The 25878-nt window shown below is 42.0% G+C and overlaps 1 protein-coding gene across 4 annotated transcripts in view; it reads left to right on the top strand.

Moving 5' to 3' along the window:
• LOC131239516 (ATPase family AAA domain-containing protein FIGL1) overlaps positions 1-24893 on the top strand; it is a 51662-nt gene extending 26769 nt beyond the window's left edge. The window contains exons 4-14 of one of the 4 annotated variants that reach the window (XM_058237257.1): positions 4581-4825; positions 5586-5713; positions 16189-16307; positions 16387-16479; positions 18776-18877; positions 18961-19063; positions 22677-22760; positions 22843-22938; positions 23361-23488; positions 24386-24443; positions 24738-24893. In XM_058237257.1, the coding sequence (XP_058093240.1) occupies positions 4581-4825; positions 5586-5713; positions 16189-16307; positions 16387-16479; positions 18776-18877; positions 18961-19063; positions 22677-22760; positions 22843-22938; positions 23361-23488; positions 24386-24421 (1134 nt within the window). In that variant the 3' untranslated portion in view covers positions 24422-24443; positions 24738-24893. The remainder of the gene's footprint in view (positions 1-4580; positions 4826-5585; positions 5714-16188; positions 16308-16386; positions 16480-18775; positions 18878-18960; positions 19064-22676; positions 22761-22842; positions 22939-23360; positions 23489-24385; positions 24444-24737) is intronic. The other 3 variants (XM_058237256.1, XM_058237259.1, XM_058237258.1) reach the window with 3 other exon arrangements.
• The last annotated feature ends 985 nt before the right edge of the window (positions 24894-25878 follow it).

Raw genomic sequence — 25878 nt, 5'->3', positions numbered from 1 at the left:
AACAACTACTGTGTATGCAAGTGTGTATATGAAAAATGATCTGGTCAGCTCATATTATTGGACATTTGGATGGTCCAGTAATTGATCTGGAGCTGGTAGGTGTTGCTAGGCATTGCGATGGCTAGTTGCTTTAATCAGACAATCCTAGTCATATGATCATGACCTTAAAGAGGGTGGTGAAAGGAAAGTTTTTCCCATGCCATCATCTTGATGGCTAGGATTGTCCAATTGCTGTGGTCTTTTTGTAGTTGGCCCATAACAAGTGGGGGTGACTGGATGACTGGTGTACAGTCAAGAGACTCAAGACTGATAATCTAACTGTCAATATGCCCATTTAATGTGAGGTGCATCATAATATGGTGTAAATGAGTTCCACCAGATAATCAATCTGTCTGTATAATCTGTGTTGTCGCATCCTGTATCTGCCTTATGTTCATACTCATTTGATGAGTATTTGTGATGTAGGACAATTAACCACCTGCTCTAAAAGCTCGAACTGTTAGAGCATAGCGAATTAATCATTTTATCTCATAGCCTAGGCTCCACATCGCATGGGTTAGGACCTTAGCCGAACCCCCCTCGTGGGCCCCAAATCACATGGGTACCACCTCACACGGGCCGCCCACTCCGAGTGTGTCCCCGCATCTCACAGGCTACCCCACTCGAGCCCGGTGTGAAATGCACATTAATCACCTCCGGTGAGGAGTCTCGAACACGAGACCTCCCCCGTAGGCCCCAAATCACATGGGTCACCCACCCCGAGTGTCCCCGAATCCCAAGAGCTACCCCACTCGAGCCCGGTATGAAAATGCCTCTGCATTAATCACCCCCGGTGAGGAGTCTCGAACACGAGACCTCCCGCTCTGATACCAATTTGATGCAGGACAATTAACCACTTACTCTAAAAGCTCGAACTGTTAGAGCATGGCGAATTAATCCTTTTATCTCATAGTCCAGGCCCTACATCGTATGGGTTAGGACCTCAGTCGAACCCCCCTCGTGGGCCCCAAATCACATGGGTACCGCCTCACATGGGCCGCCCACCCTGAGTGTGTCCCCGCATCCCACGGGCTACCCCACTCGAGCCCGGTGTGAAATGCACATTAATCATCCCCGGTGAGGAGTCTCGAACACGAGACCTCCCCATGGGCCCCAAATCACATGGGTCACCCACCCCGAGTGTGTCCCCGCATCCCACGAGCTACCCCACTTGAGCCCAGTTTGAAAATGCCTCTGCATTAATTTGTCTGCTGATGCGGGCAGGGATGCAAAGTGGATAAAAGAAATCAAGAAAGCACTGATTGAGGGAAAACAAAAAAAAGGGAAAAGATGATTCTTAGTAATACATGCTAAGGTTCAACAAGCAACAGATTTCACACTCACACAAAGCAACAAATTCTAAGAATAAGAGGTTCTTCTCTTTAAAAAAAGGCTCACAACCTTTCTCTAATGGAGTTGCATGCCCAAGAGGATTATTTATAACCAAGGACCAACCCTAAATCAATGGCAAATGACTAGAGTACCCCTACTCAAGCACTATGAGTCCTAAAGTGAGTTTTTTTTTTTTTTTTTTTCATTTTGAGACAAACTCAGCAAAATAAATAAGTAATTGCTTCTCCCTCACGTGGACCCATGTGAGGCTCACATGTGTGAGTATGTGGGCCAAGTTGGATCCACATGTGGGGACCATGGATCTACTTGCATCATTTGCCCATTCCTGCAGTTTTCAATCAATTACTTGACAGTGTCGTGCGGTGCTAAAGTATATGCATAGCCACTTTATGGACTATGGAGGCATGGGTAGGTCAAGGGGTTCGGCCAACTTGAAAGGTGGTGGAAACTTCAATATTGATGAGTAGACATTGTTCTAGGTAGTTCATTAGTTCAGCGGTTGGGAACAAAATTGCAGATGGTCTACACCTCATAAAGGCTTACGGTGGTTCCAGTTTGGAACTTTGCTTCTTGGGTTCAAAGAATTTTTAGGAAAAGAAAGTTCTCACTTCTATCTTATTCACAATGTGATGATCACTACCACTGGATTTGTCTCCCATTATCTCCCATTTGATGATGGTTTGATGCATCTTTTTTGTTGTTATATGTTTTGTACAGATTCTAGTTTTTTGTAAGGACTTCTTTCCTTGTTTGTCTTGTACCCTCTAGCTATTTGAAGAATAAATCAACGATCCCTGCTATGAGATGACCCTACAAGTTACTTCCACTTATCTTGCCATGGCTTCTTAAAGAGATCCTCTCCTTCCTTCAACCTCACATCCATGGTGATAACATTATTGTTGCCTGTAACTCAGTCTTTATATAGCGGCTGATTGTAACCACTGTTTTAAATATCGACAATATTGGCCGATATATCCCACGATATATATTGTATCCCACTTGTGTGATACGAAATGCATAGGTAGTTCCGATATATCCCACCTTTTTGATCTGGTGAACACTTTTTATTTTCAATCTATTTTTTGTTATAAATCACGTTAAAGCAGTGTCAAATGGTTACAAATCTATGATTATTCATGTTTTCCATGAAAAATTATAGATTTTGAGCTTCGATTTCGACATTTAGGAAGATGGGCCAAGTTGCAAAAAAAAGGGAAAATTTGAAATTTCTCAATTTCTCGCAAATCAATTGCAATCTTCATATCCAAACACAAAACCAAACATGTATGTAACTTGATCTAGTGATTCTTCTTTTGCTTTTGAATGTATTGCTTGTGTTTCCATACATGTCTTCTTACATTTATAAGTTATATGAATAGACTTTGCATATACTTGCATCAGTTCAGTTGGACAATGCATATATGAGGACCCCATACAAAGGAAACCCCTATTATGTGCACATTTTTTTTTTTTTTTTTGTAATGTTTTAAATTCTAAGCATTTATTGATGTCTTTTTCAACAATCCCTAAAGTTTCATTGAAAAATTCGACCAATTTCCCAATGTTCCCATGTTTCCCAACAACAATGATACATTATGTGATACAACCGATATATTCCATGCGATAACCAATATGTATCCGTATCCCAAGGGTGCGATACATTATGCAATAACGATATTTAAAACATTGATTGTAACTAAAACCAATGTTTTCCGTATCATTATCGCATAATGTATCACATGCTTGAGGTATGTATCGGTTATCACATGGGATATATCGGTTGTATTGCGTAATGTATCGCTATTGTTGGGAAACATGGGGAAGCATTGGGAAATTGATCAAAATTTTCAATAAAACTTTAGGGATTGTTAAAAAAGACATCAATCCACACTTAGAAATCAAAACATCATAAAAAACAAATGCATATAATAGGTTTCCTTTGTATGGGGTCTTAATCTATGTGTTATTTGACTGAACTAATGCAAGTATATTCATGTAATTTATAAATGTAAGAAGACATTTATGGAAATACAAGCAATACATTCAAAAGCAAAGAAGTAGTAAAAAACTAAAAAATACTTGTGAATAATGTTTGGCTGTGGCTTAGACCCACATAGAGCTATGCGGTGGCTTAAAATCATCATCTCCATCTTGACGGGACTAGGCATAGTATTGTTGCTCCACAAACCAACAATACTATGCTTATGTTATAATAGAATAATACGAATGAAGATATTCTTTGACATAACGCCGGTACTCATCCTCTCCGATTTTAGAAAATTTGGGAAAATTTTGAATTTGTATTTGGACCAAAGATTGCAACTGATTTGCAAGAAACTGAGAAATTTTGATTTTTCTCAATTTTCTGCAACTCAGCCCATCTCCCCAAATATTAAAATCGAAGCTCCAATATCATGATTTTTCATGAAAAACATGAAGAATCATGGATATGTAATCATTTAACATATCTCGTTGGATATATCAGCCTATATCGTCGATACTGAAAACATTGACTAAAATAGGGAGAAGTTATGTTTCCTTGTATCACTGTGAGAGGTCGTATTTTAGACTTATCCGCTAAGGCTATGAATAGAGATAATCAGTTGGTCTCAACCTTGGTGTGCAAGTGGCTTCTTTATAGGTTTTTAATTTTAATTTTAATTTTTTTTAAAAATTTAAAATTTAAAATTTTAATTTTTTATTGTTTTAATTAATTTTTTTTTTTATAAAAAAAATAAGTCCGCACATGCATCTCTACATGCAACCAAATGTGTCAACCTGCATGTGCGGACATTTGACCTGTGCATTTGGTGGGCACTACTGTAACTTGGCCAAAAAATCAGGCTGCTCAACTAATCAGGATGGACGTGCATCTACAAGAACACTGGAGGATTTAAAGAAAGTTGGCAATGGTTAACAGTCAACACAGATGTGTGGTCCACCAGATCTGCATGCCAGCTTGATATCAGGGCTTGTAATCTGCTTGGTGGGGCTCATATGATGCACGGCCTGGATGTTCTCTCACATGTGCCAGGTTGGTGTGTGTGTGCAGAGGCTTGTGGGGGTCAGCAAAACTCCAACTGAAACTTTTTTTCAGACCTTTTTGACTTCAATAATCAGTTCCATAGTAAACCTATTTAAATAGGAAGATCATCGATTTTATGTCTGCATTGCTTCTCTTTTTGCAGGAAATGGATGCAAAACAAAGGCATGGCTTACTACGCTCACCAAGTGCTTCAGTCTCTCCACAAAGTGATAATGGTTCTTTGGGAAACTTGAGAAATTATGGTGTGAGGTCTGGTGGCATTTCTCGTCGTGGTTTGCGTGGTAATTTCATTCCCCCTATCAGATCGAATGGAACCAGCACAGGTAATCTGACAACACGGATTTCAGGGAAGTGCGATGATGCATTAGAGGACTCGACAAAAAGATGGTTAGTTTTATTTGTTGACTTGACTGGTTTTATTTGCATTGGAGGTCCTGATGCATCCAGTGTGAACAGCGTCCTCAGTCACCTGCCTGGTACAAGTGGATCACATGGGTTGGTCATCCTGACTGCTGAGCTGGTGGGCTCTGCAGTGGATGGGGGATGCCACTAAAAGCTAGTGGGTTATAAGATCCTAGACGTCCATACTTTGGTCTTCTTTCCAGTCTTCCCTTTCACTGCCTGTTCCTAAGCCATTTATCGTAGGATGGATCCTCTGATCTGAGAGATTTTTAGGGCATCCCCATCTTTGTGGGTCCCACAAGATCAACAGTCTGGGTCAGTGAAATGTGCCCATCTGTAAGGATCGTCACATCTCTGGACACTGTTCAAGTCCTGATGCATCAGGATGCAATAATTTCCTTCTCTGGACATTCTCCACCTAAAAAGATTTTGCAGGTAATGATGCCTCTTGTTTCATTGGGGCGAAAAGGTTTTCTTAGGCAACGAAATGCTTGGCTCACCTTGTAAAATTAAAGTTCCTTTTCGATGAGATGGATATTTACTCTTTCTGCTTATCATATGTTAGAGAAATTCGAGAAGACATCCATCTCCAATAAACATTAATGCTCTTACTATTTCATTGCCTACTCATCTGCATATATTTGCTTCGACACAGTTGTGTGAACATGTGTTCTGGGAACTATAGCTTATTAATATTTTCGGCGTCTAATATCTTCTAGTTTTTCTTTTCTTTTCTTTTTTCCAGTTTGGAAATGTTATGTGGCCCTGATGGCGAGCTTCCAGAAAAGTTGAGAAATCTGGAGCCCCGTCTTATTGAACATGTTAGCAATGAGATAATGGATCGGGATCCCAATGTCCGTTGGGATGACATTGGTAAGCATATAAGGTGCTTTATGTTTTATTGTCTTGCATTGGATTCTCATTTGCTGAATGTAGTGGCTACTTACAAGAGTGAGATATTAAATCATATGCTCTCTCAAGTGGCTATCTGGGGTGTTCATCAGGTGAGCCCCACCTTGTATGTGCTAGTGGCCTAGAAAAGTGAGGTCCTTGTAGTCATTAGGTGGGTGGGTCACATGTCTATGAGAAAGAGATAGTTAACTATAAATTACCATCTTCTGCAGTCAATGTAGATGTGGCCAACTGATGGCATGAGTGGCTTGATTTTTAGGCGATGGCTTTTACCTGGAAGTAGTGTTCGAAATATCGGTATTGCGTTACGTATCGCGCCCTTGGGATACAGATATGTATTGGTTATCGCACGGGATATATCATTTGTATCGGGTAATTTATCGCACTTTTTGGGAAACATTGGGAAAATGGTTGAATTTTTTAATGAAACTCCAGGGATTGTTAAAAAAGACCTTAATACACACTTTTAGATCATAACATCTCAAAAAAGAAGTGCACATAATAGGTTTCATTTGTATAGGGTCCTAAGCAATGCGCTGTTTGACTAAACTAATGCAACTATATTCAAATTGAATACATAATATTTAGAGTGTATGTGATGATCATTTCATCAAATAGTCATAAATACTTCAAATTTTTTTTTGAAAGATAACGATTTCATTAAAGAGAAAAAGAAAACAGAAACAACGATCCGCTGAGATAGTAGATCGGAAACTAAAAACGAAGAAAAAGAAGATCACTCTCTAGAAAGGAGGAGCCATAAGCAGCCCACTCAATGATAACACTTTTAGTCTTAGACTGCACAAAATCAGCAAAGTTTGCCAAGTCCCGAAAGCAACAGTTATTACGTTCTTCCCATACAAACCACCAAACTGCAAGAAGCACCATTCTCCAAAGCTTGGTCTTAGATTTGCCAAGGCGCACACCGTGCCAAGTAGAAAGAAACTCGTCGATCTTCTCAAGAAGACACCAGGAGATGCAAAAGGAATGAAAGATTCTGACCTAAACAACTTGAATAAACGAACAATTGAGCAGAAGGTGGTCGACCGATTCTGCTTCTCGCATGCAGCACAGGCAGATGTTCAGAATAATCATACCTCTGCGTCTGAGATTATCTATGGTGAGGATCTTCTTCCTACCTGCCAGCCAACCGAAGGCCACAATCCTAGGAGGAACGGCATACTTCCACAGAAGAGGGACGTGAGTAGGTTGGATGGAGGAGGTGGAAGTTGACAGGAAACAGTATAGGGATCTAATAGAAAAAACTCCATTCTTGTCGAGATTCCAACTCAGACTATCATTCTCGGAAGAAGGCCGGGAAGTAGAAAGATAATTCAACAAATCAGCGTAATCAGGGATTTCCTAGTCGTGAAGATTCCTTATGCAAACTATATTCCAAACTAGCAGGCCGTTGGTTATCTCGAAACAGTCCGAAACGGAAGCTGTTTTGTGAGAGGCAAGGGCAAAAATAGAAGGAAAACGGACTTTAAGAGGAGAGTCCCCAATCCAAATATCTTCCCAAAAACGGATCTTTTTTCCGTTACCCAAACTGAATGCAATACCTCTAATCACTTCCTTTTTCATGTGGAGAATATCCTTCCAGATGGGGGATGCCTTGCGAGAGGACTCTTTGATCCACCAGCCATCATTGGAGATGCCATATTTAGACTTGATAACCTTGTTCCAAAAACTTCTAGATTCCGATCCCAGACGCCAAATCCACTTGCCCATCAACGCCCGATTCATATCTTTAAGGTTTCGGATCCCCGCCCCCCCATCCCGAACGTTCCTACACACCTCCTTCCAGTTGAGCAAAGGAAATTTCTGCTTGACCTCCCTGCCTCGCCCCAAGAAATCTCTTCTTAGGTTTTCCAGCGAAGCAAGAACCACCCTTGGGCATTTCAGAAGGGACATGAAATAGATTGGGAGGTTGGATAAGGAGGCTTTAATGAGAGTGATACACCCGCCTAAAGAGAGAACGACATTTCCATCTGGCCAACATCTTCTCACAACGAGTGGTGACTTTCTCCCACATTCTTAAAGGAGGCCTACCGACACTAAGGGGGAGGCCAACAAAAAGGTGGGAAGAGTAGCCGGAGTGCAGTCGACAATGGCAGCCATGCTTTTAACTTCTTCGCTATCCATATTAATGCTGAAATTTTTTGATTTTAGTAAGTTAACTCGAAGACCGGAAACCACTTCAAAACATCGAATAACAGTCCACAAATTTTCAACCTTCTCAGTATTGGTATCGGAAAAAAAATGAGGGAGTCGTCCGCGTATTGAATGTGGGTGATCGGATCGTGCATGCCCGAAATGGAAATCCCGTGCAGCACTTCTTCTGCCTGACCTTGCTGCAGCATTCTGGATAAGGAGTCCATCACAATGAGGAATAAAAATGGGGATAAAGGGTCGCCTTGCCTGAGAGTTTGAGACCCCTTGAACTCTTGAAGAAGCCCTTAGGAGATCCATTCAGAAGAACGGAAAAATATGCCGACCCGACACACTCCACCATCCAACCGCTCCACTTCTTGCCAAACCCCATACGGTTGAGAAGATATTGCAGAAAAGCCCAATCCACATGATCGTATGCCTTCTCGATGTCCAACTTACAAACAATGTACTTCTTTCCAGATCTGGAAGCCGAGTCAAGACACTCGTTGGCAATGAAGGCGGCATCAACAATCTGCCTCCTAGCTATGAAAGCATTTTGGTTCCCAGAGATGATGCTCCTAATGACTGTGTTGAGCCGATTGGCCAACACTTTGGCTAAGATCTTATAAGGGGCTCCCAATAGACTGATTGGCCTATACTCCTTAAGAGACATAGCCCCAGGGGACTTGGGGATGAGAGCGATGAAAGAAGCCCCAAGACTCTTGGATAGCTTGCCTCTGACGTGAAACTCCGAGAGGAATTCCATCACGTCCTTTTGAACTACCTCCCAGAAATGTTGGAAGAAGAGAATGGGAAAACCATCCTAGCCAGGGGCCTTGACGCAGGACGTGAATTTAAATATGATATGCAAGATTGCAGGCTTAGATCACACCAATTCAGAAACAATCACACAAATTCCACATCCCACATGAAAATCCAAACATTCAATTAAAGGGGAATCTATGCTGGTCCAAGCCGACACAGGCTAGAACTGGACCAATAAAATTATAAGCCAAACAATGTCAAAGGGAAATAAAATCAACTACTCATGCATAAAAATCAGTCCCTAATCCAAGGGATTCTCTAATTTCAATTCAAGGAACCCTAAGGTGATAAAAATGGGCAAATCAATTAGGGATCATGTAATATAGGGTTAGGATTCATGAAAAAAACGGCTATGAGAGGAAAAAAGAGGATAAAAACCTGAGCCAAAAGATGATCCCGCGTGTGGACAACAACAATGGCCCAGACGGACGTGCGTGTGATCCTGGCCGCACGTGTGTGGGGCCCACTATTCAGAAAAAGGCCACCTTGGCCCTGGTCGGCCAGGGATGGACTCCAAAACTTTCAAATTTCAGCTCGATCCGATGTACGGTTTGTGCGTGGTGCTCCGCCGAAGTTTCAGCTCGCCTGCGGACTGAAATCTGGAAACCTGCTTCAATGAAGAAATCTGATGCAACAAAAGGACAAATTCGAAGTATGGATGGTGGGGAAAGATGGAAAAAAAAATGATGGAAGATGGGGGTGAATAGGGATCGATGTGGCTTCGCACCACGGTAGTTAGCCCTTCGAAAAGGGAGGGCTTCGCACCCACTTTGGAATTCTTCCACAACTCACGAAGAGAGCAGAAAAATAAAGTAGGAATTTTTTTATTAACTTCAATGAATGAAAAGAACTACAAGGGGTGCCTATTTATAGGGAGAACCCTATACCCAAAAACTCGCACCATGTGCGACACCTATTACTTGGCGATTAAGTAAACTAAAATAAAAATCAAACGAGGAAATCTAAAGCGTTCACGATGTTCTAAATAATAACAATAAGCAAAACCTAAAATATAAAACCAATCCGATGAGTGGGTCACGATCATGAGATCCCATGGTGGGCTTTTCTTGACTATCGGGCCACTTTTCTGAACCAAAACTTGTCTCCTAGCTAGGAGGCCCTCTCTGGACATCGTCATCGAGCCAGATCGATGGTGGGGTCCTCCTTCTGCGTACGTACGTGCGTAGGGGGGGTGGCGTGAGTGCGCGTGATGTCCCCATCAATTCTCCCCGGCTGCAAAGATTTCGCCACTGGAGAAATAAAACTCCTAAACCGCTTCAGGATGTCAGGATCAAGTCTCTGAAGCTCCTCCTCAGTGAGCCACATGTTGCCTGAAGCTGGGCGTGACTTCCATTTAACCACGTACTTCTGAAACCCGCCGTCCGACGTTGAAACTATCTGATGGTCCTGGATATCCTCTATTTCCTTTTTGGGTGTGTGAAGGTTAGGTATGGGAGATAGAGGCTGGGAAAATGAGTCGGGAAGGATAGGTATGGGAGGTAGAGGCTGAGAAGATGGGTCGGGATGGGTAGGTATGGGAGGTAGAGGCTGGGAACATGGGTTGGGACGGGTAGGTATGGGACGTAGAGGCTGAAAAAATGGGTTGGGAAGGGTAGATATGGGAGGTAGAGGCTGGGAAAATGGGTTGGGACGGGTAGGTATGGGATGTAGAAGCTGGGAAAATGGGTTGGAAAGGGGCCATGGTTCAAGGGATAAATATGAGGAATCAGGATGGGTGGGCGAAGGGCCGGACAAAGTATCAGTGGTCCTCTGAAAAGTAACTAAATCCTCCACATCAGATGTGAAACTAATTCCCATGGAAGGTGGAAGATCTATCTCATACACATTGAGACCGTTTCGTTTTATAATTTTGACGGGTCCAGCGCTACACGCGTGTAACTTACGAACGGCCCTCGAAGGATACCGCTCGGGCCTGATGCAGACCATCACAGAGTCCCCAATATTGAATCCTTTGAAACATTTATACTGGTCTGTATAAAATGTGCAATGTTCATTATTAGTCATGATCTTCTGCCTGATTTCTTGATGCCATGAATGAATGTGATGCGCAAAAGACTCTGCAGACTCTGACGGCCTATGGGACAGTGACATAGGGACAAGATTAATAAGTTTCCTAGGTTTATAATCAGTAACGACTTCACAAGGACTTAGACCTGTGGACCTATCGACAAACTTATTCAACGTGAACTCGGTTGTAGGTATTACAATGTCCCATATTCTGGTGTGCTCTATATCCTTCCTAGGGGACTCATCCGGTAGATCATCAGGAAAGATATCACGTAACTCATCCATTACCGGAATGGCCTCAGTGGGTAACTCTACACTAGCCGCTGGTGCACTCTCTCCAGCCATAAGGCCACACATGTTGTACCCCTCAAAATAGTGGTCTTTATGTCTCTCATGGGGTGGGTGTCCGGGTGCACACCCATAATTGATTCCTTGACCAACTCCATTCATTAGTGTATCCTCCAGGCCACCTGCTTGAGATTGGACATCTACCCCAATGGTGGGGTTTGTCCTAGCGATGGTCTTTAGTCGGGTAATGCGTACATCAAGCTGTTCACAGTATTGGTCCATTTCCAAGCGCTTAATCATAGACTCCAACGTCTGAGATATCTTGTTTAGTGACTCTTGCAATTGTTCCATGTTTAGTGTAGGGTGCAAACCGAAACTGTGACCCGTACGTGTGGGCATATAGTGACTTGCTCAACCTAAAGACCTTCTATGACAACTATATGCGTCTAAAAACTAAATGACCCTACGGGACTCTATATGAAGGTGACTACACAATGTTACTAAAATTCAGCTATATATGATGGACTGAATGCATGAAGGACTCAAACTAAACCCTAAATATGTTATGAATTCCCCTACAAGAACCCTAGGCTCCGATACCAAATTTGACGCAGGATGTGAATTTAAATATGATATGCAAGATTGCAGGCTTAGATCACACCAATTCAGAAACAATCACACAAATTCCACATCCCACATGAAAATCCAAACATTCAATTAAAGGGGAATCTATGCGGGTCCAAGCCGACACAGGCTAGAACTGGACCAATAAAATTATAAGCCAAACAATGTCAAAGGGAAATAAAATCAACTACTCATGCATAAAAATCAGTCCCTAATCCAAGGGATTCTCTAATTTCAATTCAAGGAACCCTAAGGTGATAAAAATGGGCAAATCAATTAGGGATCATGTAATATAGGGTTAGGATTCATGAAAAAAACGGCTATGAGAGGAAAAAAGAGGATAAAAACCTGAGCCAAAAGATGATCCCGCGTGTGGACAACAACAATGGCCCAGACGGACGTGCGTGTGATCCCGGCCGCACGTGTGTGGGGCCCACTATTCAGAAAAAGGCCACCTTGGCCCTGGTCGGCCAGGGATGGACTCCAAAACTTTCAAATTTCAGCTTGATCTGATGTACGGTTTGTGCGTGGTGCTCCGCCGAAGTTTCAGCTCGCCTGCGGACTGAAATCTGGAAACCTGCTTCAATGAAGAAATCTGATGCAATAAAAGGACAAATTCGAAGTATGGATGGTGGGGGAAGATGGAAAAAAAATGATGGAAGATGGGGGTGAATGGGGATTGATGTGGCTTCGCACCACGGTAGTTAGCCCTTCGAAAAGAGAGGGCTTCGCACCCACTTTGGAATTCTTCCACAACTCACGAAGAGAGCAGAAAAATAAAGTAGGAATTTTTTTATTAACTTCAATGAATGAAAAGAACTACAAGGGGTGCCTATTTATAGGGAGAACCCTATACCTAAAAACTCGCACCATGTGCGACACTTATTACTTGGCGATTAAGTAAACTAAAATAAAAATCAAACGAGGAAATCTAAAGCGTTCACGATGTTCTAAATAATAACAATAAGCAAAACTTAAAATATAAAACCAATCCGATGAGTGGGCCACGATCATGAGATCCCATGGTGGGCTTTTCTTGACTATCGGGCCACTTTTCTGAACCAAAACTTGTCTCCTAGCTAGGAGGCCCTCTCTGGACGTCGTCATCGAGCCAGATCGATGGTGGGGTCCTCCTTCTGCGTACGTACGTGCGTAGGGGGGGCGGCGTGAGTGCGCGTGTGCGCGTGATGTCCCCATCAGGCCTTATCCCCAGCCATCGATGCCATAGCCCGACTAACCTCCTTGACACAGAATGGAGACTCAAGAAAGACTGTGTCTTCTTTCGATATCCTCGCAAAGGGGAGGTTGTCGAGAGTAGGTCTGCGCCTGGTATCGCCTTTGAGAAGATCCGCGAAATAACGAACAGTATCCTCCGCAATACTATCTTTGTCTTCGATTCGAGAACCATTAATAAGAAGACTGCTGATCCGGTTGTTCCTAGCATGCATACTGGCGATACTGTGGAAAAAACTAGTGTTGCGATCCCCTTCCTTAAGCTAAGAGACTCTAGCCTTTTGCTTCCACGAGATTTCCTTTTAGAGGGCCCTTCCAGCCAGCTCTTAGATAATTTGAATTCTTCTAACCATAGTAACTGAAGACATGGGCGTCCCTTCAGCCTGAGAATCAATTTTTTGCAGTTCCGCCAGCAAAGCCTCAACTTCCTGCTCTTTGCCATTGAATTCTTTGAGTCTCCACTCCTTGAGGGCGGCCTTCAGAAGTTTCAGTTTCGAACTGAGCTTGGACCTTGCGTAGCCTTCAACCGAGAAGGATGTCCACCAGTCTTCAACCATCTTCTTGAATCCATTTATCTTAAGCCACAAGCTGTCGAACCAAAAAGGCTTAGGACCCCAGTTTAGGTTCTCCACGTCTAAAAGAATGGGGCAATGGTCCGAATTGACTCTAGGGAGAACAGATTGGGAGGAGGAAGGATGAGCATCGAGCCAGGCAGTGTATAGAAGAATCCTGTCAAGCCTTGAGAGAGTGGGTGAAGCCTGACCGTTAAACCAGGTGAACCTGGCGTCAAGCAATGGAAGGTTCACAAGTTCATGGTCTTCAATCCACTTAGAGAAGGCAACCATAGCCGGGGTAACTTCATGACTGTTAGACTTTTCATCCGGGAATCTAATAATGTTAAAATCCCCCATAATGCAAACAGGCCCTGAAAATCTGAGAATGGATTCCGACATTTCTTCCCAGAACCGGGGTCTACAGGAGTCTAAATTAGGGCCATAGACTGAGGAGAGAAGGCAAGAAAAACCCGAGGATGTGTGTTGCAGAATTACCGAAACTGAGAAGGAACCAGTCCAACTGGGCAGAAGATTCCAAATGAAAGACTTCCAGGCAACAATAATACCACCAGCACTTCCTATAGCGTCAAGAGAAACCCAATTGATGTCTTTGCACTACTAGAGAGTACTCAAAAGACGGTCATCACAGGCCGACACCTTAGACTCTTGGAAACAAACCACGTTTGGATTGGAACGATCACAGATGTCCTTGAGGTGGCACTTTTGCTTGGAGCTGACGCCTCTAACGTTCCAGGAGAGAAACTTCATTGGTCAAACAAACTTCCCCGGAGACCCTGACTCCTCCCCCTCCCGGAGGGGACTTCTGCCTAAGATAGACCATTGGCCAAGGCTAACAGTTCTCTGCTGCTCCCCGATCTGGCATGGCGCATTCTTGGGGACTTAGAATTAGATAAAGGCCTTCCACGATTTTCCACGCAGTGTAGAAGAGCAAGATAATCTTCTGGACAATCGCCCAAAGAAGAACCTAAGTACCTTCCGATGTGACCCATAGTATCTCTTATCCACTTTTTCCAGTGAATGGTGGAGCTGAGTTTAGCTCTACTCAGGTCATCTATTGTATGGTTGTCCGCAACTTGAACAACATCGGAGGAGACTCCAATGCAGACCTACAGGGGTTCCGCATCAATAACTTCTGAATCTGGTTGTTCCTGAAAAAGCGTCAAGAGATTGTGTTTGGACCCAAAGCAGGGAGAGGAACCCGGGGACGAAGGCATGACAAAAGGAGAGGAGGGGTTGTCTGACTGCAGGGAGCCCAGAATCAGCTCTGAGCACTCAGGGTCCAAGAAATTTCTAGAAGAGATTCTACACCGAAAAGGGAAAGGGGAGGACCGGAGCTTGAGACTAATGGCCCCCATGGGGGAAGAAGTCGGTCTGCTGAACTGATGCAGGCGATCGGGGAGTTCGACAACATGAATCGTTGCAGTGAACGTCGATGAGGAAGGAGGTAGATGTAGAGAATCTCTGGAAGGAGCTCCTGTCCTGCACGAGGCGTTCAAATCCATGATGAGAGAAAGGTTGAGATTACAAGGGTCCAGGTCCGGAGGACGGGGAACCCGGGTTCCAGGCTTGGGAGAGTCTGAAAGAAGCCCGAATATCGACCCAACTCTCGACGTAGGGATGCCACGAGAAAAAATTTAATCTCAATTGACAGCGGGTTGAATGAAAATTTAGAAAAAAAAACATGGAGAACATGAAGAACCAATGGATATCGAAATCAAAGCTCCAACTCCATGATTTTCATGCAAAACTTGAAGAACCAATGGATTTGTAACCATTTGACACTGATTTAACATAATTTCCACGAAAAAAAAAGGGATCGAAAATTGAAAATGCTCCCCGGATCAAACATGTGGGGTATATCGGCACTACTTGTGCATTTTGTATCGCACAACTGGGATACAAGATATATCGGCCGATATCATTGATATTTAAAACGTTGCTTGGTAGGTCCTCTAATGAGAGAATTTGCAAGGTCTGCATCTATTCTTTTTCCTGGCCATTTATTGTGGAAGGTGACTTTGGCAATGTGATTAAATGGGCCTCTTTTGGATTTAGACCTTGAGATATTCTTTTTCTTTGATGAAATTCGGGGGATGCTGTTATCTTTGATGTATCATTTTGTCACTTGCGGCTAATGAGGTAGCGAATTCCCTTGCTAGAGATAGGAGTGATGAGAGGATTACTCTTTCTGGGGAATTTGTTTGATCTTGTCTAGCATCTATGATTGTGATCTTATATCTTTGCCTTCTTTCTTTAAGGGTCTGGTTGGGTAGGGATCCTGCATAATTGGGATTAAGTCTGATTCTGATTTTTGGTGGCCCAATGCCCTTCAAGTCAGATTGATGCTCTAAAGTGGTGGTTTCCTCCCTATAATTGCAATCAGTGGCATTTAAATTTTTTTTTTTTTTCTAAAGCTTCCATTGCATTTGTGGAGGAAGGTGCCCCAACTTAGTGTGGGAAATCCGATGTGGAGGTCATGGGGCCTACCAAAATCAGGATTAGGGATAATCCTAATTTCGTAGGATCCCTTACCCGAATGGACCCTAAGAAAATACAACTAATCATAAACTTGTCCTGGATATTGCACATGCATCCGGATGTAGGATTCAAAGCCCCACTCTGTGAGCAGCCTTAGCAGGGTGTTCTCATTCTGATTTGTTTGTCATCAAATTTTGTTAATTTATTCACATTATTTTCCTAATATTGCAGCTGGCTTGGAGCATGCCAAAAAATGTGTGACCGAGATGGTTATATGGCCTCTTTTACGTCCTGACATATTCAAAGGTTGTCGTTCTCCAGGAAGAGGCCTTCTTCTATTTGGTCCTCCTGTAAGTAGTTACAGATGCTGGAGTTTTAGAGCCACATGTCTTCTTAGTTTCAACTATGCTGAATAGTCTTAATTGTTAGGGGACGGGTAAGACAATGATCGGGAAAGCTATTGCTGGAGAGGCTAAAGCAACCTTTTTCTACATTTCTGCTAGTTCATTGACAAGCAAGTGGGTAGGTTTTCGTAATTTCACTCTTATTGTATGTCTGCGCTGCATAACAAAATAATATGAGACCATTCTGGAAGATAATGGGGGTGTGCAGGGTAACCCTATTCAAATGCGTAAATGAGGTGTCACACACTGCAACCCCATCAAATCTGACCCTTAGCAGGAAGCTTACAATATCAACAGATAACTATGTAATTATCAGTTCCTAGTCTTTCTTCTTCTTCTTCTTCTTCTTCTTTGTTTTTTCTTCTTTGTTTTTTGTTTTTTTGTTTTTGTAAAGGTAATGGAAACCTCATCAGAAAGCAAGATGAAATGCATCAACGGAGTGACACCAGGGAGCCAGTTCTTTTTGACCCTCTCATCACCCCCTCTTTGGCAAGAGAATTGGCGACCTTATTTTCCGTCCTACAAAGACAGGAAAAAAATTTCCATATTGGCCAAAAGCCAAAGTGGTTCTATCTGAATTATCAGTTCTTAGTTTCAACTTTCAAGTATTAAAAGAAGAAGAAGAAGCTGAATCTAGATAAATAGTGTCCCACTATACTTTATAAAGTCTATGAATGGCACATGAACACAGGAAGAAACATATAACTGAAGTTGCCCTAACAGCCTTGTAGACGTATGCCCGTTATAATAAATTTTATATGTTGGGTATAAATATTATACAAACTTCTCATACAGTGCTTGTATTCATGGACATCTTTATATGATTGTATTGTTCAGAGTTAGATGCCATTCGTGTATATATTTTCCGGATTTGAATGTGGGAACATGCTCATTAAATGGGCAATCTGCAGCTACAATATGGTGTCTCCTTTGTATGACTCTGAACTCTATGAATTGAGAGAGTATGAATGGAAGAAACCGTCCCTCAAGATGGGATATGTAAGTTGAAGTTACTTAAGAAGTACAAAATGGAAGAAATTGTTATTTTTGGAAATCCTGTTACTGTCCTGTGATTCTTTTTTCAAATCCATCCAAACATTTAATCTATTTGATGTTTTAGGAAACTGGTGATACAATTTTATTTTATTTAATTTATTATTATTATTATTATTATTATTTTTGGGTTAGCATGTTAGTACACACCCCACTGTTAGCCACACCCCACTTGGGAATCAATACCAAGACCTCAGTCTTGAAATGAGGTTACTCTCACTCAGCCTACCACTTGAGCTATGGATTGGTGTGTGAGATACTTGTATATACGAACTTCAGAAGAATACATTAATTGTTTATGGATAATAAAACATGCTGTTGAGAATTCCTGTGCATCAATGCAGTACATTAAAGAAAAGAAGAATACAGCTAAGTATGAATGGGTTAAAACTCTGGAGGAAGTTAGCGAATGTCACTGGATAGGAAAGGTGTGAATGGGATCTTTCACATTTTGAATTGGGAGGTGAACTTGTGCTGATAGATGTGCAAACAATCTTGAAATCTATCAATCCCCCTGATATTTGTAGCTTGTGACACACTTTTACCGACTTAAAGCTACATCACGTGGAACTGCTGTAGCCATCAATTGCAGAAATTGCATACTCACAAAATCCTTGTTACTGACCAACATTTTTTTTGAGGATAAACAAAAATGTTTTTTCCAAACCAAAAGAAGGATGATGAGGCATCATCCCGAATAGAAAGAGGGGGGCACCCCAAAAGGAGGTGAATTTGTGCTGATAGATGTTGAAACAATCTTGAAATCTGTCAATCCCCCTATTATTTGTAGCTTGTGACACCCCCTCTCTGACTTAAAGCAACATCATGTGGAACCGCTGTAGCCATCAATTGCATTTCAGAAAATCCTTAGTCCCTGACCAACATTTTTTTTTTTTTTTTTTTTAAAGGATTAACAAACCATAAGAAGGATGATGAGGTGTCATCCTGAATACAAGGGGGGAACCCCAAAATGCTTTCCAAAGCTGCAAAAAAGATGACGCCCACTCTAGAAAAATTGCATCTGGGCCACACTCTCTCATGGAAGTTACGGTTACGGCACTCAAGCCAAATTGCCCATGACACTTAACTGACCAACAAATGTATTTATCTATCAAAATACCCTTTTTATGATCTATATACCGGGGAATTGGATGAGCTTTAAAGTAACCATTCTTTTCATAAGCACGCTTGTATTACCAACAAGTATATAAACTCATCCATGGGTGGGTTTTTTTTTTTTTTTTTTTTTTTGAGGAGCTCATCCATTGATGGTTAAGTGATTAAACAATCAAAATGCCATCAACTACCATCTCCTTCTGGTTTCTGTCTGGGACATTTGACATGTCGACTGATGACTGTAGATAGGTGAGGGCGAAAAGCTAGTAAGGGCACTTTTTGGTGTTGCCAGCTGTCGTCAGCCTGCTGTAATATTTGTGGATGAAATAGATTCGCTACTGTCTCAGGTATGTTTCTCTGTCTACTTGATTGCAGGATTCATCAATGAGAAAATATGCTGTTATGATGGGAATATCGTTTATGATTGCAGCGTAAGTCTGAAGGTGAGCATGAATCGAGTAGAAGACTTAAAACCCAGTTTCTGATTGAGATGGAAGGTTTTGATAGTGGAAATGAACAAATTCTGCTCATAGGTAACTAATGAATTATTCAAGACCTTCTTGTTAGTAGTTAATTATCATGTACCTGGATTGCCACTCCATTTTTTCATTCTGAATCACATGATTTGGATTACAGGTCATTTGCAATCTGGATCGCTATTTTTACCAACCCGAAATTATGATTCTCTATTCTTATTGGTGATTAAGTTATAATGTGTGTGTGTGTGTGGGGGTGGGTGGGTGGGTGGGTGCGTGCGTGCATGTGTGTTTGTGTTTTGAGATATAGAACAACAATTTTCCTAACAACCTTCTCCATGGACACGCTTCTATTTTGGAATTTCCCCCCACAAGACTGCTACGATAACAAGATGCCATAGCGCCTTTCCATCTTTCCCGGTGGCTCCCTCGTGCCAAGCCCAAAGCGTACCATCCACCGACTTTGGCATTGCCTATGCCATATTGAAGGCATTTAGAAAAAAAAGTCACAAATCTTACGAGCAAAGATGCAGTGGATGAAGAGATGATCTATCGAATCTGTGTCCCCCATACACAGGACATAGATATTAGGGAGGACCAAAAGTGGAATGGATAGCAAGAGTTGAGTGACTTACATGGGTTTTGGAGCATCCTATAGAATGGAGAAACATCCTGAACTATGCGCATGCCACACCATGGAGCATCATAATGTAAATTTATGTTGAGAATGCAGTGATTCATAATTTGATTTATGCAATAACAGGCATACAACCGAACACAAAGCATTCAGGAGCTCAAATCATAACATCCAAAAAAAGCTTGCCTTCGAAAAAAAAGCATGCCTTCCAAAATAAAAATAAAAATGCTTGCTTCCCAAAAGAAAATGCTTGCCTTTTAGAAAAAAAATTTCATTGCTTCAAGTATACATGACAATATCAATTTGTATATAACTATATTGTTTATGATTAGTAGTACGTATTGGAGTGACCTGAATGATCCTACCCATAGTTTACTGAGTATTAGTGTAATTAGCGTAGTGCAAACCCATTCCTGTACCACATACCTGTTCCCATTTCACATATCAGAGCAGCCCACAGTTCAGGTTACCTTGGTTTATTATGTCTATGATTGGAAATATTGATTAGAAAAGCTGAAAGGTCAGTTAAAATTCTAAGACTTCTAAGCTTGGTGGGTTACATGCATTTCTAAATTTCAGTCTTAAAGAGATGCATGCTGTTGCATTACTATGAACCAATTCGCTATGTTTACGTTAAACTTTTGTATCTTCAAGAAAGTGCCTGCTTTCCTATTCGGCATGGAATGCACAATGAAATTGGGATTGTACCTCGTTGTTCAGAACTCCCAAACAACCTGCTTCTCATTAAATAGAAACCTACCTCTTACTGTACAGTAGTGGTGGGGGTGGAACAATCAATACAGTTAAAAACTAAATGGATCAGATGATCCTAGCCATCCAATCTCTGGTTCTCAAACGGATGGTAGAAAAAAGAATCTGTTAATGGTTGACAATCAGCAGGAAAGAGTGGGCAATAGTCACAGTTAGGACCATGGTGATTATTTTGGTTTCTGTACAGTGCACTGCATCCTTGTGGCCCACTAGATTGGCAGTTCAAATCCACCTTCCCCTCCATCACATGTAAGGGGGGAGGTAGGTGACTATGAAAGTTCCCATTCATTAGGGGCTATGGCATTATTCTTCATTGAAATCTGTTTGTTTATAAACCTTAACCAATTAGATGTCATATTACATAAATTGGTGTCTTTCTTCATGTTTGTTATTCTTTGGGCTCATTGGATGTAGATTTCCTTTATATATCTTTTTTGACTGAACTATTGCTGTCTGCTTGAGCTTGAGAATTTTACCAAGTGGCTATGTGTTCCCTCTCTCTCTCTCTCTCTCTCTCTCTCTCTCTTTCTTATATTTTCTATAAGAAGTAGGAGAGAGAAAATAAAGCACGACAATAAGAAATTCAGAAAAATGAACCAATCACTCAAACAAAAAGTCTCTGTCAAAGGGGCAAAACCCACCTTTTATTTTTCCATTCTGCATCATCACTCTCTCTTGACTGTCATCAGGGTGAAACTCACGTGTGGCCTGAGTCTTTCAAGAACAACTAATAATTATTCATGAGCTGCATCTTTCAGTTTCAATGTATGATAATCTCTTTCCAAAACATCCTGGACTCTCAACCATACTCGCTAGGTTTGCAGTTTTGCTGTTTTTAATTCTTGGGGACTCTAGTTAGTAATCCAATTCACTTGGTTCAGTTCACCATTAGTTCAATCAGCAAAAGGCACAAGCTGTCAAAATCCTTACTCTAGATCTTTTGTCTGATCTTCTCGAGCTCAGGATTTTGTCACATTCAGAGACTCTTGAACTTTGGGCAGATTTAGGGGTTGAGGATATAGATATTTGAAGAATTTACTTGGAATAGAAATGATGAATTCAAACAGATTTTAGTTGTTGCAATTGTCTATTGAATCCACCAAATTTGTGAAAAATGCAAATTGATTCATAACAAATTGCGAATCAGTTCAATCTGCTCGGTTCAGAGCAGGCTAGGGAGATCAACAAAATCGGAAACTATGCTCTTGACCACCCTGCCTTTGGCAGCACCCTCAATCACAGACTCCTACATGTTTTCTTTTACCTTCAATTACTCCCCTATTTCTTGTTAAATTTGCTCTAGAATATATCTAGAGGACTGATCAAGTACAACCAGCTTTTCTCTACAACCTTTATTATCATTTTGTCTCTGTGTGTGTGTGTGTGTACTAATTTTTGCTCAGCAACCTAAACTTTGTAACCAACCCAGTGTAAATGTTATACTCTAGGGAGGACGGACTGATCACCTATAGCATAATCGTTACACTGGGTTGGTTACAAAGTTTAGGTTACTGGGCCTCAGAAAAATGCGTAGTTTTCTGAGGGGCATGATTCCCATACATAGTTCTGAAACTCATTGAGTCAACTCGAAACTTGTACGAGTCAACTTGACTCGGCGAGATTTCGAGCCAAGTCTCTTGGTAACTCAGTTATGGATCTGACTCAACCCTAACATGGGAAAACTCGTCATGGGAATCAAACCCCCACCCTCACGCACAAGGAGAGACTCAACCAGCACGCCAACCTTTTTTTGTGATAATACTTCTCTTTTATGTTACTTATGCTAGTTCTAGCTAGTTTAGAAATTTGTTGGTATACCTAGTATTTTCAATTATTAAATATTGAGTTGAGTAGGGTCAAGCATTTGAGTTGATCCAACCTGGCTGAACATTAGGTTGAGTCAAGTTTTTGGGTTTTTGAACTATGATTCCATGCAGCCCTACTTGGCGGCGACTCAAAACTCTTCCAGATTGTAAGATCACCCTTGCTCATCTATAAATAGACAATAGGCGGTCATTCCACATTCAATGAAAAATATGCCATCGCCACGGATCAAAGCGTTAAGATCTTTAATCTCGGAGATTCTTGTAGTGTCACCCCCTACCTGTTGTTCAGCCTCGTCAAATCAACAGTCTGGACCACCAGATTGGCCCCACATGGAATCGGTGTTCTCAGAAAGCTACATGTTTGCAAGCCTTAGTACTGTACAGATCATCTTAGTCTGTTCTGTTGGTTCTGATTGTTATATAATTTTAAAAACAGGAGCAACGAATAGGCCCCAAGAACTCGACGAGGCGGCACGCCGACGTCTCACAAAACGACTATATATCCCTCTCCCTTCCTCAGGTAAGATACATACATTGCTTTCTTGTTGTTTTTATCCTCGAGAAAACAATTTTAGAACATTGCATTGATGGTGGTGATGAAGAAGCAAGAGCTTGGATCATTCGTAATCTTCTGGAAAAAGACGGCCTGTTCAAGCTCTCAGAGGATGATACTGTGACCATATGCAGGCTAACTGCAGGTATCTACTTACATGATTCTATCTCAAATCTACCCACAATCTCCCAACGTGACACGTCAGACTGCTTAGTGTCCTATTGCACACAGTCCATACCAGCACAGGACCTGTGGTTTGGTGATCAGACAATTTTTATGATTGGTCCTACTGAGGCTACTGGGGATGCCCCAAAATATCCCAGACTTGAGGATCCTACCACTTTAATCAGTAGCTTATCCCATTGGTTAAGGAATTAACAGAAGGTACAATGATGGTCTGGGAAAAACAGCCAGCTAATATCTGATGGCTGGGATCTTCTAATTTTGAAGATGTTTGAGCCATCCCTCATTCACAGTGGGGCCTATAAGATGAACGGTATGGATGGCCAGCCCAATCTTTTCATCAATTTGTGGCCAAATTTGAACTGACCCACTTTGATTTTTTAGGGTATTCTGGATCGGACATGAAGAACCTAGTGAAGGATGCATCAATGGGACCGCTGAGAGAGGCTCTTAGACAAGGCGTTGAGATTACAAAATTGAGAAAGGAGGATATGAGGCCTGTCACACTTCAGGTAAAACATCCATATACACATGCATGCATGTATAAATCAGACGAGGAGTTGTTGGGCCAGGTCCTGATGCATCAGGACATCAATAATTTCAATGAGGCCCATGGTTTACTTATCCAGACAGTTGATATGATGGGCTACACTTGATGGGGGATTTTTAGATGTCTTCCAATCTTTTGGCCTTTCTTTCCAGATTGTTGCTGCATTATTTCTTATTTGTCTATTTTGTATGGAGAAATTATATGGACCTGATGCACCATTGTTTAGAAGTGCGGAACATGCTTTGGTTATCTAGAATGGTCTGATGGGACCCAAGTCAAAACCTTCAATTGGCTGTCAACAAATAGACGGTTAAGAAGAACATGCATCACTATACACATTGCTCAGATGGATCTTCCAAGCTGGAATATTTTTGGATCAACAACCATCTACTCAGGTACCCATCACATCAACACTCTGGATCAGCGGACCGCATGCCCACATTTTTATGGACATGGGCATGCCACTGAACGGAGGCAAGTGTTTCTCAATCTGCAAGGGTTTTTGGGGGCATCTCTCTATTCACAGCAGGGCCCTTGAGATCAACAGTCTGGATCCCAGGGCTATGGGTGTCAATGGGTCAAGTTCGGGTCTGGCAGGGGTCCCAAGCTCGAAGAATTCCAGCCCGGACTGGACCAGCGACCCATTACCTTGTGGCCCGACCCAAGCCTTCCCATTTAACTGTAAACAAACAGGTCCTGGCTGAAACTTGGACCACTGCACTCAGGTGTAAGAAAGGAACATTGGACAAAAGGTACACCAGCCCTGCCATTTAGCGAATACATACAGACATCATTTGTATGTATCTACACTTGTCAATTGTCATGTATTAATTTGTTTTGGTTTTTTGGGTTGGGTTAGGTTGGATTGGGTCGTCTGGTCCATTCTATTGGTTAGCTACATGGGCTGGTCGGGTTGGGTAAGGTTCAAACCAAATCAGACCCATTTACTTAAACGGGTCATGCTACACATTTAGCTTGGGACAAACCCTCAGAAGCGAGTCGGGGGAGTTGACCCACAGGCCGACCTGGCCCATTGTCAACCTTACTTGGTCCCACTTGTATTACTGAAGGGCACACCAGGACAATATTCATGCTCAAAGTGCATCAGGATCACGGATAATTTCTGACATCATACATTCATGCATGCATGGCTACATAATCGCATACATCTCCAAGCTGAGACCATATATGCTTTTGATGGTGATTTGTAGGACTTCGAGGATGCATTACAAGAGGTGAGACCTTCTGTTTCAGCAAATGAACTAGGGTCCTATGAGGACTGGAACAAACAGTTTGGCAGCTTGTCGATCTAATCAACATTTGATGATAATCTTCATGCTAATACAACGTTCTGCCTTTGATAGGTACCATGTGTTCTTGAGTTTTTGATTGCTTTTTGGGGAGATGCTCTAGTGCTCTTGGAGTTACAGTGCTCCTAGTTGTATCGATTTACTTGTATATTCCAATTGACCCATCCAAACCGTTCATCAAGTTCAGAACACATTTCATGGGCTACCTGGTTTAAATCACAGTGATCAGATGATCTAATCCGTCACTATTTTGGCCTTATTTTCTTTAGCCACCCTTTTCTCAAGCTATGAATTGGGATGGTTATGATTCCCTAACAAAAATGATTCTCTAGAATCATAAGCAATCCATGATGTGTTGATTGGACCTATTTTTGTGGGAATGATCTTGACTGTCCATGTTTAAAGTCCAATGATCAAATATCTAATATTTGTTAGACAGTATGATGTTTCCATGGTGGCCCATGAAATATGAATTGGAACTCATGAGCAATCTAGATCAATGGATTGGACTGTGTAAGTATCCCAATGCAACTAGGCGCACTATAGTGCACTGAGGGCCTAGGGCTAGGGGTCTGCCAAGCCTAGGCCCAGCCTCAGCCCTAAGCGGACCGATCCTGGCCAAGCCTGTTTTGGGCTTGGTTTAGGTTGTTTGCGTAAAGGAAACTAGGGTGTCCTACAAATGAGCTTTTTGAGGCTCTGTATCTAAGTGGGCGTCAACCTGGGCCTAGGCATGATAGGTCAGACAAGTGGCTCCAAGGTGGGGTGTTTGAGACGGTTGAAAAGATGGGCCTCCACTATGGATGGGAATACCCAAAAACATCCCAGATTGTGATATCTTAAATGGACTACGAAAAGATAACAAGGACCTGTTTGGTTGCCACCTTAAAAGAGTTCAATGTCATATACTAGAGATTTTTCTTGACAAAGCCAAGGGCATGGCTTTAGAATGAGATTGGTGCAACCAAACACACCCTTATAGTTGTTAGAGAGATGATCCAGTGCTCTTGGAGCACTATAAGCTATTGTGCTCCTAGACGCTTCA

The sequence above is a fragment of the Magnolia sinica genome, chromosome 3, assembly GCF_029962835.1.
Source record: "Magnolia sinica isolate HGM2019 chromosome 3, MsV1, whole genome shotgun sequence".
Classification (NCBI taxonomy): domain Eukaryota; kingdom Viridiplantae; phylum Streptophyta; class Magnoliopsida; order Magnoliales; family Magnoliaceae; genus Magnolia; species Magnolia sinica.
Note: the sequence above shows the minus strand (reverse complement) of the source record. Positions and strands in the feature narration are given on the sequence as shown.